Below are 17,129 nucleotides of genomic sequence, written 5' to 3'. Positions count from 1 at the left end.
ATTCCTTAGGAATATTAGTGAGCTCATATCTAGCTGATCTGTGGGTCTTTCATAATCTCTTTAGTCTGATCCTAAATTGTGCAAGAACTGAAGAAATTAATCCATAATTATTATACTCTCAGCATAAGAAGAACCTTGTGGGATCTGTCCAAAGGCTTATCTAGTTCAGCATTCTAGTTCAGCATTTGATTTCTTTCTAAAGCTGTCCAAGTTGTAAGTTTTCTGGTTGCAAATTCCACAGGTTGCTTGTTCATTGTGCAAAAAAGTCATTCCTATTATTTAAGGGGGCCCTAGTAGTTCAAACCCAAAGCTATGTATCTAGTCCGTCATTGTGTCCACAGTGACCAAGTAAGAGAAGGTTTATAATCAGGGTTTCTTCTCTTAATCCATAATAGTATCTGTTTCTTCTCTCAACCCATAACCAATTGCATCCTTTTACTCCTGTTCCTCAGCAACCAGCATCAAGGGACATACTGCTTCTGATCTGAATGTAACACATCACCATCATAACTACATGTTAATAATCATCAGTAACTTAAACCTTCATGAATTTGCATAATTAACAGTGAAGCCATCCAAATGATGGCCATCATAACATCATTAAAGAAAACATAATAATGAAGAAATCCATTCTTTTATCCGAATCATTAGCTAACCAGTTCTATCAAAATTATGAGGCCACATATAATTTTACAGTATTATTTACTAAGATTGTCTCACCCTTTGATTTTATGCAGCAGCAAAGTTCCTTAATTGGCAAGCATGGAAGACAACATGATCAGGACAATTATGCACACTGCTATGGCCTTCTTAATTTTTATCATCTCTAAGTTCAATGTGTTGTCTTCACTAATATTCAGGATCGTGATCTGGTAAGTGTATTTCTTGTAAAATATATGAGAAAGTACTATTCAGATATCAGCAGAAGTTTTTAAAGTCAGGGGTGCACATTCAAAGCTAACTACAGCCCTTGACCTAACAAACTCTAGTCCCTGGCCCCATGATTTAAGTCAACATTTGAGTGGAGATAAAACCAAGCCAAGTAGTTCCATCTGTTGCTATCCTGCAACTCCATGAACATCTGGAGAGAAGAAGTGTCAGAAGTGTCAGTTCAAAGGTTTCTGTCTGAGTAACAACAATGGTCATGTAGAGTCACTGCTTGCATGGTCCCCTCCCCACAGCCAACCTCTCCCCATTTACCTATTAACTTAAACAATTATATTAACATCTGCATGAGGCTTCTTAATCTGGAAACTGAACTTGGTAAAATATCAGAATATAACAGTCTTCCCATATGTCTAAGTGGTCGTATTTCTCCCTTATTCTGACACTGTTTAATAGCTGCCTCACTGGCAACTCCTCATGCTGAAGTTGAAGGCTACCTTGTGGGTCTTGGCACTGCCTCTTCCCCACAGTCTTCATCCACAATCTCACACCACTCTAGAAGTCATAAAACAGCTTTCATAGCCTCTTCCACCCACCACAATCCAAGCTTGGAATGGAAGTCATTCCAAAAAATGCCTCCCTCACAAAATCCCCATCAGCCTCCCATCTGTTCTCTGTACTTTCAGGACCAAGCGTCTGAGGAGGGGTGTGAAGGTGAAGTACCTCGATAAGGAGGGCTACCAGTTCAGCTATTTCACCCGAGGGGAGCCTGGATCCCAGCCATCTGTGTTGATGCTTCATGGATTCTCACTCAACAAAGACATGTGGTTAAATACCATCAAAGTAGGTCTTCCTTTTATTCTAGCCTGAGTGGTGCTGGTTTGACTCCGGGTACTTGATGCCAGAGAGGAAACCTGCTGTGCTCTTGCTCAAGTCAATTTCCTTTTAAAGAAAATGTGGTAAAAGAGAAGTGGATCTGGTTCTGGGACCGAGAAGAACCTTTCTTCTCTGCGCCTTCTTTTTGCAGTGAGTAGAGCCAACTATTCTTGCTTTGATTCCTTGGATTCACATGCAAAACCATTTCCCCATAGGTCTTTCCTAAGGACCTCCACTTCATCTGCCTTGATCTGCCAGGTCACGGGGGAACCACTCGCTTGCTGGGAGAAAGTTACACAGCAGTTGCTCAGGCTAAAAGGCTACACCAGGTAGGTCCTTTCTTGAGCTGTGATGTGATGCATTGTTCTTTGAAGGCCGGTGAGTGGCAGCAAATGGGGAAGGTGGGGAGGGATGAGACATTAGATATAAACCCAAGGGGAGACTTTACTGTGCAGTGAAAAATAAATAAAACTGTCTGTTCTTTGTATGAAAACTGCAGAGTCCCCTGGTGATTTCATGGACATGTCCATTTGATTTCTTGGAGACAAAGGAAGTGTTTTGCCACTGCCTCCTTCCAGAATCATTTTTGTTCAGCTCCAGGTCAGAAATTCCTAGTATTAGCCAGTCCAAACCTTGCTTATCTTTCCAAGATGGACCAAAGGTGGTTAGAAGTTGCCACCTAGCTGGAATGTTGTGCAAAGCCAGAAACTGGAATTTGTGGTTCCAGAAAGAATGGGTAAGGATGGGTAAGTATATCAAGAAAACACAGCCACAATCTCTTTGTTCCCAATGCTCGTTTCAGTTTGTCAAGTGTGCTGGCCTGAACCACAAGCCTTTCCACCTGGTTGGCATGTCCATGGGAGGCACGGTTGCTGGGGTTTATGCAGCTCTCTATCCAACCCACGTCTCCTCTTTAGCTCTCCTTTCCCCAGCTGGTAAGTGTCTCCATCGAGTGAATGAACTCTAAAGGAGAAGGCCAGAATGCTTGGCCCAAACTCTAGATGATAAAAAGAGAACTTGATGGGCTGTTTAGGAGATGGTTTCTCTCATCAGATACAACACTTCTTCATGCATTTCTATGTAGCCATTTCTGGGTAGCCCCATTTTTAACACAGTGGCTAGACCTGAATTCAAAAACTGTTGCCAAGGGATCCACTCTCATTAGGGTTTTTTTCTAATTCCTGTTCAAAGAGTTTCAACCAAGCCTATTACATCAGGGAACTCTGGGGAGTGCACCTTGCAGATCCAATCAGACCCATTAAAAAATAATTGATCTTCTACCAGATTTATTTATACCAGATCTTGAACAAATATAACATTACACAACAATAACTACTGACCTCAGTGGGCTGGAATTGTGGTGTCCAGAGGCTTCTTCACCCAACCTGACAGTTTCCTTAAACAGGTGATATATTGTCAACCACACAAATATGCACAACACACTCACACTTTTCATTGGAAAGGGTGCTCAACTACAGTTGTCTTGCAAAAGGTCTGTTTCTATGAATGCTCTTGGATCCAGCCTGCTTTGTTACTAGCTTTTTGGCTCTGCCGGATCCAGTCTGCTCTCCCCATCCATCAAACGTTGTAGAATCTTTGCTCTTCTGGCCTCAGTCCTTTCTCCAGCTGAACCATTAGAATGTTCCCTTATGGGCTAGATCTTGCTAGCTGATCCACCTGCCTTGAACCCAAGCTGCAGGCAGGAATGGAAGCAGGGAAAGGAGGAAAACCTTGTTCATTCTTCCTGTACCTCTTACTCAAAGTAGTACAGTACTGTACTTCTGACACTCACTCTCCTAACTGGAACACTTTGTCTCCTCTTTTTTATCTTCTTTTTTTAAACAAACTTTATTAATTTTCAAAATATAATTAACATACAAAATATAGAATATAGGAAAGACAGAATGCAGAAGTAAAGGAAAAAGAAAAACTATAAAAGTGCAGAATTAGATAGAAAACATAAAAAGAAAGGGACTTCCGACCTTCTTCAACACAGATATACGGTAAATGTATATTATACAAGTATAAACTCTATCCATTAATTAAACCTTAGCAACATTATTGCTGTTCAGGAAAGGATTGTTACCTTGTCATGGTGCTGGAGCTTGAGCACCTCAATGATGCCATGAGCTAAACCGTGAAAGGCCACCCAAGACGGGAAGGTCATGACAGAGAGGTCAGACTAAATGCGATCCCTGGGGAAGGTAATGGCAACCCACCCCAGTATTCTTGCCGTGAAAACTAAATGGATCAGTACAACCAGAGATATGTCGGTATACCATCGGAAGATGAGACGCCCAGGTCGGAAGATGGTCAAAATGCTACTGGGGAGGAACAGAGGATGAGCTCAACTAGCCCCAGACGTGATGACGCAGCTAGCTCAAAGCCGAAAGGACGGCTAGCAGCCGACGGTGCTGGTGGTGAACGGCGAATCCGATGTTCTAAGGATCAACACGCCATTGGAACCTGGAATGTAAGATCTATGAGCCAGGGCAAATTGGATGTGGTTATTGGTGAGATGTCAAGATTAAAGATAGACATTCTGGGTGTCAGTGAACTGAAATGGACTGGAATGGGCCACTTCACATCAAATGACCACCAGATCTACTACTGTGGACAAGAGGACCACAGAAGAAATGGAGTAGCCTTCATAATTAATAGTAAAGTGGCTAAAGCAGTGCTTGGATACAATCCAAAAAACGATAGAATGATCTCAATTCGAATTCAGGGCAAGCCATCTAACATCACAGTGATCCAAATATACGCCCCAACCACAGATGCTGAAGAAGCGAAGTAGAGCAGTTCTATGAGGATCTGCAGCACCTACTGGACAACACGCCTAAAAGAGACGTTATTTTCATCACAGGAGACTGGAATGCTAAGGTGGGCAGTCAAATGACACCTGGAATTACAGGTAAGCATGGCCTGGGAGAACAAAACGAAGCAGGACATAGGCTGATAGAATTTTGCCAAGACAATTCATTCTGCATAACAAACACTCTCTTCCAACAACCTAAGAGACGGCTTTATACATGGACTTCACCAGATGGACAACACCGAAATCAGATTGACTACATCCTTTGCAGCCAAAGGTGGCGGACGTCTATACAGTCGGTAAAAACAAGACCTGGAGCTGACTGTAGTTCAGATCACGAACTTCTTCTTGCACAATTTAGGATCAGACTAAAGAGATTAGGGAAGACCCCCAGATCAGCTACATCTATACAGACCTGTATAGGAAGGATAACAATATCGGGGATAGCTTTGACGGTGTGGTCAGTGAGCTAGAGCCAGACATCCTGAAGAGTGAGGTTGAATGAGCCTTAAGAAGCATTGCTAATAACAAGGCAGCAGGAGACGACGGCATCCCAGCTGAACTGTTCAAAATCTTGCAAGATGATGCTGTCACAGTAATGCATGCTATATGCCAGCAAATTTGGAAAACACAAGAATGGCCATCAGATTGGAAAAAATCAACTTATATCCCCATACCAAAAAAGGGAAACACTAAAGAATGTTCAAACTATCGAACAGTGGCACTCATTTCACATGCCAGTAAGGTAATGCTCAAGATCCTGCAAGGTAGACTTCAGCAGTTCATGGATCGAGAATTGCCAGATGCACAAGCTGGGTTTAGAAAAGGCAGAGGAACTAGGGACCAAGTTGCCAATATCCGCTGGATAATGGAAAAAGCCAGGGAGTTTCAGAAAAGCATCTATTTCTGTTTATTGACTATTCTAAAGCCTTTGACTGTGTGGACCATAACAAATTGTGGCAAGTTCTTAGTGGTATGGGGATACCAAGTCATCTTGTCTGCCTCCTGAAGAATCTGTATAACGACCAAGTAGCAACAGTAAGAACAGACCACGGAACAACGGACTGGTTTAAGATTGGGAAAGGAGCGCAGCAGGGCTGTATACTCTCACCCTACCTATTCAACTTGTACGCAGAACACATCATGCGACATGCTGGGCTTGAGGAATCCAAGGCTGGAGTTAAAATCGCTGGAAGAAACATTAACAATCTCAGATATGCAGATGATACCACTCTGATGGCTGAAAGTGAAGAGGAACTGAGGAGCCTTATGATGAAGGTGAAAGAAGAAAGTGCAAAAGCTGGCTTGCAGCTAAACCTCAAAAGAACCAAGATTATGGCAACCAGCTTGATTGATAACTGGCAAATAGAGGGAGAAAACGTAGAGGCAGTGACAGACTTTGTATTTCTGGGTGCGAAGATTACTGCAGATGCTGACTGCAGTCAGGAAATCAGAAGACGCTTAATCCTTGGGAGAAGAGCAATGACCAATCTCGATAAAATAGTTAAGAGCAGAGACATCATACTGACAACAAAGGTCCGCATAGTTAAAGCAATGGTGCTCCCCGTTGTAACATATGGCTGCAAGAGCTGGACCATAAGGAAGGCTGAGAGAAGGAAGATCGATGCTTTTGAACTGTGGTGTTGGAGGAAAATTCTGAGAGTGCCTTGGACTGCAAGAAGATCAAACCAGTCCATCCTCCAGGAAATAAAGCCAGACTGCTCACTTGAGGGAATGATATTAAAGGCAAAACGGAAATACTTTGGCCACATAATGAGAAGACAGGACACCCTGGAGAAGATGCTGATACTAGGGAGAGTGGAGGGCAAAAGGAAGAGGGGCCGACTAAGGGCGATGGATGGATGATATTCTAGAGGTGATGGACTCGTCCCTGGGGGAGCTGGGGGTGTTCACAACTGACAGGAAGTTCTGGTGTGGGCTGGTCCATGAAGTCACAAAGAGTCGGAAGCGACTAAATGAATGAACAACAACAAACATTATTGCTATAAAATCAAATCATTTAATCATCGAAACCCAAAGTCAAAACCTCATTTTTTCAGACAGAAGCAAATAATCCAAAAGTGGTTGCTAAGTAGAAACAAATCCAGACATGGTATTTTCTCTTATTAGCACTGTTAACTTCACCTTTTGAGCCAATTCCATTAATTTAACCATCCATTCTTCCATTCTGGGGATTTGTAGATTTTTCCATCTTTGTGCATACTTCTCTTGGGGCTGATGGATCAATAGCTGGAGAAATAGCATAGGTCTTTGCTTTTATATATGATAACAGCAGCAAGACGTTATAGGCACAAGGATGGAAAGATTCTTTTTTACCTTCTTAAGCTGCCTGACTCTTAAGTAATCTTTCTCTGATCAAAGTAAATCTCTGATTTCTTTTCATCTCCTCCACTTGCTTTGCTATATAACACTTCCTTCCATTTTTCCTGGCTATTTCATCCAGGTTTAATCTCTTTGGGCCAACCCTGTCCTCATTTAGCAGAGTCCCTAGTTGTCCTCCCACCCATAAATCTGCGTATTTTTGTACCACAATTCCACATGCTTTACATCTTTTCCAAACTCTAAGTTTTGTTTCTTCTTATCTCCACTTCAGGGTTACCTCCCCTCTCCCTTTGGAAAGTCCCCAATTCTAATATCCTTACAAGCTCTACTTTATCTACTAAGAAGCCCTTTATCTCATCCACTGATCCAGTTATCTTATCTCCCTATTCCCTTTTTCATCTGACTCCGCCTTCCTACATCCTACTCACTACAAAACCTGGGCACCCAGATTCCTAGTGCCCAAGTTCTTTCCTTGCATTGCATGCAAATTCCTACTAGTTTGCACCAGCTTTGCTCATTTCCCCAATTTTACTGCACTCCTCTGGGTTTCATTAAGACCGTACAGGGTATAGTCTCTACCTTGCCAGTAACGATATTCTGGTGTTCAGACCATCTCCTTTGGGGGTATTAGTTTGCCAGGAAACACCAAACCCAGATCAGACTACTGCAGAATTGAATACATGGGGCTGCCTTGGAGATTGCTCAGAATGTCAGCTGTTTAAAACATGGTAAAGTTTCTATTCAGTACAGCATTTTAATCTACCTTAAAGTTTTTTTTCACGCAGCATTCAAAGATTTAAAAACAATTCTGACCACATATTAGGAGCAGCCCTCTCCATGGTCTTTAGAAAGGGGAAGTGATGATCAAGTGGATCTTTTGGTGGTAGTACTACTCTTATGTAAGGTCTACCTTCTGCCTGAACTGTTAAGTTTTATGCCTTGGGTTACCACCTTTTTTTCCTATCCAATCTTTTAACCAACAGTTATTCCACTTGTACCAGCTGTGGATGTTATAAATGAAATCTAATTATGATGTAATAAGTGTTGTAGTATTACATACATACTTTAAAAAAAAAACCTATCCCTGAAATTCCTGTTCAGATGGGGCAGCAATGTTGTGTTAGTCCTATATTAGTTTTTAAAATTTTGCACTTTCCCCTACTTGCAGGTGTGAGGTATCCAAATGATAGTGATTTTTTTGCCCGCTTACGTGAGCTGGTTTTCTCTAAGGTGCCTTTGGAGAGTGCTGTTGTCCCAGTGATGGAAGGGCAGACAGAAAACTTCATAAAGCTGTGCTTGTACCAGCCCATTTTTATAAACATTCAGGTGAAGATCTGACTTTTCATAGAATGCCATGTTGTTACTCAGTCTCTTCTGATCACATCTGTCTCTGCATGCCTCCTTCCCCAGCTCTCCTTTAATTATTTTAATGGGATGGCCAGGGCAGGGCCGCAACTAGGGGGGGGGGGCAAGCGGGGCATGTGCCCCAGGCACCACACTGGGGGCGGTGCCAAAATGAGCGCTGGGGGGGGGCACCAAAATGGGTGTGCAATCCATATTTGCCCCAGGTGACACAGACCTTAGTTGCAGCCCAGGGCCAGGGAGAGCACAAGAAACAGAAGATAAAACAACATAAGCATTTCGGAAATACTCAAACTGGAAAAGAGATGTGTGGACAGGTCCATCCTTCCATCCATCCATTCAAACATCCCTTTTTTTAAAAAAAGGAAGGAATCTGGAATTGTTCACCATGAAATAAATAATAAGACATTACCTTTCTTCAGTTTTGCAGTCTAAAAGGTAGAGGAAGGAAGGAAGGAAGGAAGGAAGGAAGGAAGGAAGGAAGGAAGGAAGGAAGGAAGGAAGGAAGGAAGGAAGGAAGGAAGGAGCAGAGGGATGGCAAAAGATAGAAGAAAACAAATTCAGGCCTTATTTATTATTGTTTGCTTATTAGTAACTTATTAGCAACTCACCCGTTGTCTCACTTTTGAATGTCTTTAAATGTCTAAGATGCAAAGAAAGAGTTGGAGGAAAAAAAGGGAAGAAGGATAGGCAGGGCCCCCCAACTTGCAGCTGCAGACCAAGAATAAACATAGCAAATACATGGAGGGCAACAACTTTGCCTTTTGCTGGTTCAAATTTCTCCCAGCTGGCACCTTCCAAATCAGTTAGACTGCAACTTTTGCACCATCCCCAGTTGGCATGGAATCATGGCAGTTGCAGGCCGATACACTTGGAAGGTATCACACTAGTTCACAGCTAAGGTTCACATTGGGTTATAAACCCACAGGGCTGGAACAGATCTGATTTTAATCTCATTGTTTATAGGAAATGATTAAGTTATGTCTTAAATTAATATAACAAAAATTAATATAACAAAAATTAACACACAAGATACCTATTATAAGACTTTAACCGAGCTGAAATAGATCAAAACTTAATTCTTTGATTCCGTCTCTCTGTACTACCAACTTAAAATCACCCTTAAAGCAATAAGTCAGCCTTCCAGATATGTCAGGTCCACCAACTCTCCATTCTGTTTGGGGGGAGATGGGTGGTGATAGAAATTTGAACAATAAATAAATAAATTCTGGAAGTTACAATCCCAGCTCATACGGTATCTGAGGGAAGCAGTGATTTGCATGGCAATTACTGGATTACCGATGGGAGCAGATGGGCGGGGACAAATTGAATGAATAAATAAATATATACATACTACCCTTTTATCAAAGAGTAGTGCTCATTTTAAAAGCTAAAAGTAGAATGATTTATTTTAAGATGTAATAAAAATAACAGTAAAAACACAGTACAAGCAAACTTCCAGATGTTTCACTTTAGAAAGAAAGCAATGGTTTGGTATACTAATACTGAATACTGATGTATCAGGTCCTTTTGTGGATTTGACATTTTGTCAAGACTTCTGGCAATGAGCAGGTTGTCCCAGCTCTGTAGAAAGTCCCACCCCTATGCTTGGTCTTAAATCTTTCTGTACCAAAAGAGTGTCTCCATTGTGGAGTATTATCAGCGAAAGGCTAATAATTGATTTTCCACAATAGCCACAAAAGGCATCACTCTATGATGTGGCTAGAAATTAAATTGGCAACCTGCAGACTCTCGTTGAGGACTACTGATTTAATTTTTCACAGCTTTGCTTGACTGCAACTGCCCGTTCTTAAACGTTAATCATTTCTCCCAAGACCGTTTTCCACCTCTTTTATCTTCATTGTCTACTGATTCAGTTTGTATCCTGCTTTTTACTCATCGTTGGCTAGTTGTCAAGAATGGGCTTGAACACATCACCGCAAATTACCTTCAGCCAGTACCTCCAGCCACTTATTGAGGGTCTTCCACTCTGTGAAATTTGTAAGAGAAGACTTGTTTTCAAAATTACTTTTAAAGGATAAGAGAATTTCTGTGAACTATCCTCACCAATGGCATGAAGTGCTCTTGACTTCTTATGAGCTGGCCAGGGGTGTGGGCGTGCATGTCCAGCCTCCCTGGACATAGGTGACCATGGTGGGGAGCAAATGACAAAATGTACAATACAGTGATTCAAACTCCACTTCTTATGTACTTGCATATGATGTCATGACACAAATATGAAAGAGCAAACTTGCCTCAGAACGATGTGATGCATATTTCATCATGTTGGCATCACTGTAGTTGGGAACAGGCATCTTTATCCTTGGCTGCTCAGACTTTTCAAATTCTTGTAAGAAATTGCAAAACAAATTTCAACACCACATTACTTCCGACTTGTATTTTTGTCTCTCCACTTGCAGCTCCTAAAGGGATACCTTGAGGATCGGAGATCACATAAGATGGTTTTTGTAAAATGTAAGTACAAGGCACAGTATGGACCAGCCTAAGCTACTCCCCACATTTCATGGAGGCAAACCTACATTTAGCACCAAGAGAACCCATCCAGGGACCTGCAGCCAACATCAACTGTCCAATCAGTGCATGCTTATTGCATTTATATGTTACATTTTAGAAATGGTTCCTGATTTTTAAAATGTTACATAGCCTTGGGAAAAACAGCTATGTCTTGATATATTATGGTATAGTTGTACCACTATGCACACTGGGGTTCCCCATTTCAGATCTCCTTGCAATCACAATAGGGCAGCCTTTCCCATTTTACAAGCCCTCCAAGGGTGTTAGGACTATAACCCCCATAATTCCCAGTCAGCACAATCCCCATTGGGTGAGGATTCTAGGAGTTGCTGCCCAACTACATCTAGAGAGATGCAAGCTGGAGAGGCTGCAGGGATGGCATTTAATCAGGCCAGTAGAAGGGCAAAGGGTTCAAGTTACTCCTCCAGTAGAATGTTCCGTAATCAAATTTACTCATCCCATTATTCATAAGAAAAAGACAACTGAAGATCATAAACAGGGAAAGCCCACAACAGGTGTAACTGCTCATTAGGAATGGAAAGAAACAGCCCCAATTCTGCTTCCTTTTATTGGGAAAGGTTTTCTGGACCTCACCAGCTCTGAATCAAAGTACAGCCTCCATGACAACATGAGGAAAATCAAAGCTCCCACCCAGATCATTTGGGGAAAGGAGGACAAGGTAAGGGATCTGTGTGGGTGTGTGCACACTGTGTGTTAATTTTTGAATCAGGCAACAGAACCATTCATGCAATGGGAATTGTTGTATTACTAGAGCATTTCCCCTGTCAACAGTTTCACACTTGGCCTGAATCCAAGGGTCAGTGCCTGCCTTTTTTATATTGGAAGGTGATGTCCTCTAATACAAGGAAGGGCTGGAAACATACACCTACCTTTCTACAGTAGCAGAAACGAATCATTTTCATGAGTTTGAGGGCTTTGCATGGCTTGTTGAGGGACACACTCCAAAAGTGGGCAGGATGAGGACTTATTTATTTATTTAATTTAATAAATTTATATGGCCACCACACACACACAGACTATTTGGGAGGCTTCAGGGCTTTTAAGGGTCAAAAGAGCCTATTAGGCTTAAAGCACTCATTTTGCCCCTTAATCCCCTACCCCAAAATACAGACACAGAGAGCTCAGTCTGTTGGCTCCATCCATTCTTCAGGGTCTCAGGGGACAGTATAAGTTGCAAATGACTTGAATTATACAGTAAGTCTAATTCAAGTCCATGAAACGTCCTAGTACTGCCAGCAGCAGTTAAATGCAGGTACGAACATACACATGGCAACAGCTATTGATAACTGTGTGTCAGTACAACTTACGTTTGTTCCTTAACAGAGCTTACATGTTATCTGGCAATAGACTCCGAAGTTCTAGAAACCTAACATATGGGGTTAAGGAAATGGGATTGTAACAAACTGGGGTCTCCCACAGTGCCAATTGTAGCAGGTCTAGACACAGTATTATCCAGGTGTATGCATTCAGGGTGTCAAAAATGAAACAATGACCAATCAATATAATTTACTAAAGAATATTTTGGACAATTCGTATACAAGGTAGTGCAACTATTACTTAATATCCAATGAGTACAATCAGCGGTCTACAGGCTAACACAAGATTTTAAGCAATTAACCATCTAAAGATTAACAAAGAAAGGTTCGCAAACACTTCTTAATAACAAAAGCAATGCACATCCAGCATAATACAACAGAGAGTGTATTAGAATGACCACAAGAGTAGAAAAGAACAAGCAGAGAGGAAGGTGCAGGCTAGCAGAGGTACTGAGAATATTTAACAGATCATATGCAGAATTTAGCTGCAGATGGAGAAAGCTGGAAGATTAAAAACAAGCTAAACCCAATTCAGGGTTTCTCACCAGGGTGAGAGGCAAGAAGTTCAGAGTAAGGCTGAAAAAGCATGAAGCTTCTCACCAAGTCAATACACAGAAGATGTACAGATGTGACATTAACATACACACACACTGCTTAAAAGGAGCACTTTTGCACAGGTACAACTTTGCTTGGGACTGGATAATAAAAAGAAAATTACCTTCTTGGGGTAAAGGGTTTCTGGATGAAGGAGAAGGAGAAAGCCACTGGGGCATGCTACCAGTGTTGCCGGCTTGAGTATGATGGGATCTAGCTAAGCTTCTTTTGGCTAAATAGAGGGGAGAAAGAGATTTCCTTGGGGAATTTAGAAATAAAATTAAAACAAAACAAAATTTTCACTTCACAATTTGGGAAATCATTCTTAAAGTGTCATCGAGAGAGAAGAAAAAATAAAACCTGTTTTTTCTTTCTTCCTCCTGGACTAAAGTAAAGAGTGAAAATAGGGAGATTTTTAATAATAATAATAATAATAATAATAATTTTAACTTGTATGATGAAGTGAGATCTCTCATTTATTTAAAAGGTAGGATTTGGCAAGATCTATAGGATCTGATAAACTTGTATACTAAAATTATATATGATTCTAATGTCCCAAGCTTAATCTGTTTCTTTAACATTCAGCATCATAAAAATAAGAAAAAATAGGTATATCTTTGTGTGTGTGTGTACGTGTACAGAGATAGAATATACGTATATTTTTGCACACCCACATAAACATACACTCACCTGTTTTTCTCTTTGGCTTAAATAAGAAGGTTCAAATCAGCATAGATGTTATATGGGTCTTGCTGTCAGGCTACAGTATGTCTGCAGTTTTACAGGTATTAACAGATGAGTGGAAGCATGAATGGAGTTCACCATAATACTTGGAGAAGCTCACATACATTGCTTAAGACATGTCCTGCCTGGGTTTCAGTTATGGAGTCCTTGGTGCTCTCTGAGCTTGGTTGTTTGCTTGCAGATGTTTCAGTGTCTGAACATTGAAACGTCTGCAAGCAAACAACCAAGCTCAGAAAGCACCAAGGACTCCACAGTTGAACCCTGAGCGACGGATATTCTCTTCTATGGGTTTCAATTGTCAAGATGGAATAATGTCTCCTTTCCATGGCAGGCTGTCCTACCAAAATCTAGGAGAGCTTCTTAACAATCCCTACAGTTGTGGGGTGGGGAATTGGTATTCTGCAGTGATATTTACCTCAGTGTTTCTCAACCTTAGCAACTTTGGTCTAGCGGTTAAGGCACTGGCTAGAAACCAGGAGACCATCAGTTCTAGTCCCGCCTGAGGCATGAAAGCCGGCTGGGTGACCTTGGGCCAGTCACTCCCTCTCAGCCCAACTCACCTCACAGGGTTGTTGTCATGGGGAAAAGAGGAGGAGGAAGGAGTATGAGGTATGTTCTCCGCCTTGAGTTATTTATAAAAATAATAAAGGCAGGATAGAAAATACAAACAAACAAACATTAGCTGGCTGGGGAATTCTGGGAGTTGAAGTCCACACATCTTAAAGTTGCTAAGATTGAGAAACACTGATCTACATCATGGTGGCCCGGTGGATAGCCACCTCCTCCTGTAAACACATGCATGTAATAGCCAATTGTAGAGAGTAAGGAAGATGACTTGAAAGAGATATATACAGTAGAAACTGTTGCCTAGGCAAAAGGGGCAGAAGCATTTTTTAAAGTCCACAACAAGATAATATTCAGAAGTGGCTCAGACAGACACTGCCCTAATTCACTGAACTATAAGGAGGAGGAGGAGGTACAGCACAATCAAACCTGCAAGATTCTGTTACCATAGCCAATCTCAATAAATGTAGTTTTAGCCTTCCTGTTAAGTTGATTGCCTAGTCTGGTTTACCTAGTGCGGCTGGCACCAACAGGCTCTTAGGCTCCGGCTACATAGTGTTTTCTACCAAAAAGGATCAGCAGCGGTTTCTTTCACTTTGGTTAAAACATGACTGATTTGTAACTTGATCAGCATGATCACCTTCTTAATTCTTCTATTTTAAGTAGCTCTTGCTGTAAGGAAAGATGAGAACTAGGCAAAGACCTAAGCCAAATCATTCCAGATATCCTAAAAGGTTTAATGAAGGGAGAATTTAGGTTAATGACTCTATCCTTGAAGAAGCAGTAATATACATAATAGAGTTCAGTGGCTTCATTAGTTAATGGCTTTCAAGTCAGGAGGTTCTTTCCATGCACTTCAAAAGGATTTCAAGGGGAGGAGGAAATTCAGTGTTTCTGTTACGTAGGTCTTTGACTCTTCGGGTGCAGAAGTTCTGGCAGCTGCCATTCACAATTCCCAAGTGCATCGGCTGGAAAAATGTGGACACTTCATAGCCCTGGAGAGGCCCAGGACAGCTGCACGGCTCCTCCTGGAATTCTACAAATCGGTCTGTGACTCAGCCAAGCATAAGAAGGTGGCCTGAGCCTCAGGAAGTGTCAAATGGCAGAGCTGTGCAAGGTCTGCCCCATCAACAGCCCCGTATTGACTTCTCTGGCCGGTATGATGGGAGCTACAACCCAAGACACCTGCTAGGCAGCAGGGGAGGGGAGGACCTACTGTAGTGAATACAAAGCTTTACACCACCATTCCATAAAGACAGATTGCGAATCGATCCATCTTTTCTAACAAAACTTAAACTTCGACAGTCTGTTTACAGTGATTAGCTGTAACTGTTCAGTGGAATGTCACCCTACAGAAACCCTGCACTCCTGAGCAGCAATATCATAAGATGGCTAATTGTCTTCATGTCCTGCTTTTTGAATTTGATGTGATTGAGAAAAGTGAGCTGAGCAGGCCAGACCATTGGGGTGTTTTTTTTGTTTGGTAGAATTATATCCCGCCTTTCCTTCAAGATCACAAGGCAGCATCCCTTCCTCCAAATCTTTCCCTCAACAAAAGAGTGATGGGCCCAAGGTCACCCGGTGAACTTCTATGGTTTAGGGAGGACTGGAATTTGGGTTTCTCTAGTTCAACACTATGACATACAGTACTGGCTCAGTGCAAGCAAGCACTTCTTGAGCTTTAAACAGGCCCGAATACTGATTTTATGAATGCTGCTTCATATTAACACTGCATCATCACAAGTAGAGAACATTCCCTCAGAATCATGCTTTTCCCTTATGAACAGCTCAGTTCTTAACGATTAAGGTGTTGCAATGTAGTAGAAAAAATGTCACTGATTAAGACAAGTAAGTTACCCTCTCCCCAAACCTGCTTTGCCAGAGACCTGAGAAATGATAAACTCTGTCAGCTCAGCCATTAAACATTGAGAATGCCAAGGAATGTTGATAAAGGTGCAGGAAGATACTAGAAGCTGAGCATAGGCTTTTGGAAGCAAGGCCAGTATAAAATAAATGCAGAATAGTAACTCTCTGTAAAGAGACTATGTTCGTTAGAATACTGCCTTTGTTCTTTGAAGATACCATTGTTTTTTGTAGTTCATCCCATTACCTCATAGAATCCACCCCACAACTGACCTTACTAGATACATGATGTGTAGGCTGACCATATTTCCTTGAGACAAAAACAGGACATTGGGATGGCAAAACGGGACGGGGTTAAAATTATGTAATATTCCGTATCCACGAAAAAGACAATAAAAAGTTATCGACAGTAAGCTGGGAAGGTGCAGGAGGGGGAGGTGCGGCAGTGGTCGGGTCCAGAGAGGCTGGTGCAGGGGTGGCGTTGGGCAGAGAGGTTGCAGGAGGGCTGCAAGCTGGGACGGAGGAGAGGAACGAGGCTGCAGGAGGCTGAAGAAGGGGAGGGCTGAGGGCAGCCCCGGGCTGGACGGGAGAAGAGGAACGAGGCATCAGGAGGCTGGAGAACCGAAACTGTTCCTCTCTGGCTCGCCCTTTTATTTTATTTTCTTCCTGCCATTTTGGCCTGAGAGCCAATTGGCTTCTTTTCTGCTGGGCGTGCTTTTCCAACCGTCTTCCGCTGCACTGATTGGCGGCAGCGACTCTTCCTCTTGCTCACCGCCAATCAGCTGTTCCTGCGGTTTCCACTCTAGGTTTCCCACCAGACTGAGTACTGCCACAACAGCCTCCTTTTCAATTTCAAGTTCAATTTTTTCCTGCTTTTCCCAATAAGGAGTCCAACGTTTTTAAAAAATGGGACAAAGTTGACATTTATATTAAAATGATGGGACAGTTGGGAAATGTTAAAAAAAGGAACTGTCCCATTCAAAAAGGGACATATGGTCAGCCTAATGATGTGCTGCTATGTTCAGTAAAAAAATTTGTTGATATATCCAACCACATGCAAATTCTAATTTGCATAATTCTCTATAGTGAGGTTGCATGCCTGCCCCTTTTAATTCAGTACCATAATAAACATTCTATACCTCAATTAATTTTTGTCCAGTCTCCAACCTTCTCATTTTAGGAAGGTGGTTGAGAAGATAGTTGGCTTACAG

The 17,129-nt window shown here is 41.9% G+C and overlaps 1 protein-coding gene across 1 annotated transcript; it reads left to right on the top strand.

The window, feature by feature from the left end:
- The first annotated feature begins 762 nt into the window (after positions 1 to 762).
- On the top strand, positions 763 to 15,140 carry LOC134492226 (monoacylglycerol lipase ABHD6-like). Its single transcript, XM_063296409.1, has 8 exons — positions 763 to 872; positions 1,572 to 1,728; positions 1,977 to 2,090; positions 2,564 to 2,696; positions 8,088 to 8,245; positions 10,702 to 10,756; positions 11,395 to 11,495; positions 14,961 to 15,140. The coding sequence occupies exons 1-8, from the start codon at positions 763 to 765 to the stop codon at positions 15,135 to 15,137; spliced, it is 1,005 nt and encodes a 334-aa protein (XP_063152479.1). The 3' UTR covers positions 15,138 to 15,140.
- The last annotated feature ends 1,989 nt before the right edge of the window (positions 15,141 to 17,129 follow it).

This window comes from Candoia aspera, chromosome 2 (genome assembly GCF_035149785.1).
Source record: "Candoia aspera isolate rCanAsp1 chromosome 2, rCanAsp1.hap2, whole genome shotgun sequence".
NCBI lineage: Eukaryota > Metazoa > Chordata > Lepidosauria > Squamata > Boidae > Candoia > Candoia aspera.
The sequence above is the reverse complement of the archived record's forward strand: the minus strand, read 5'-3'. Positions and strand labels throughout refer to the sequence as shown.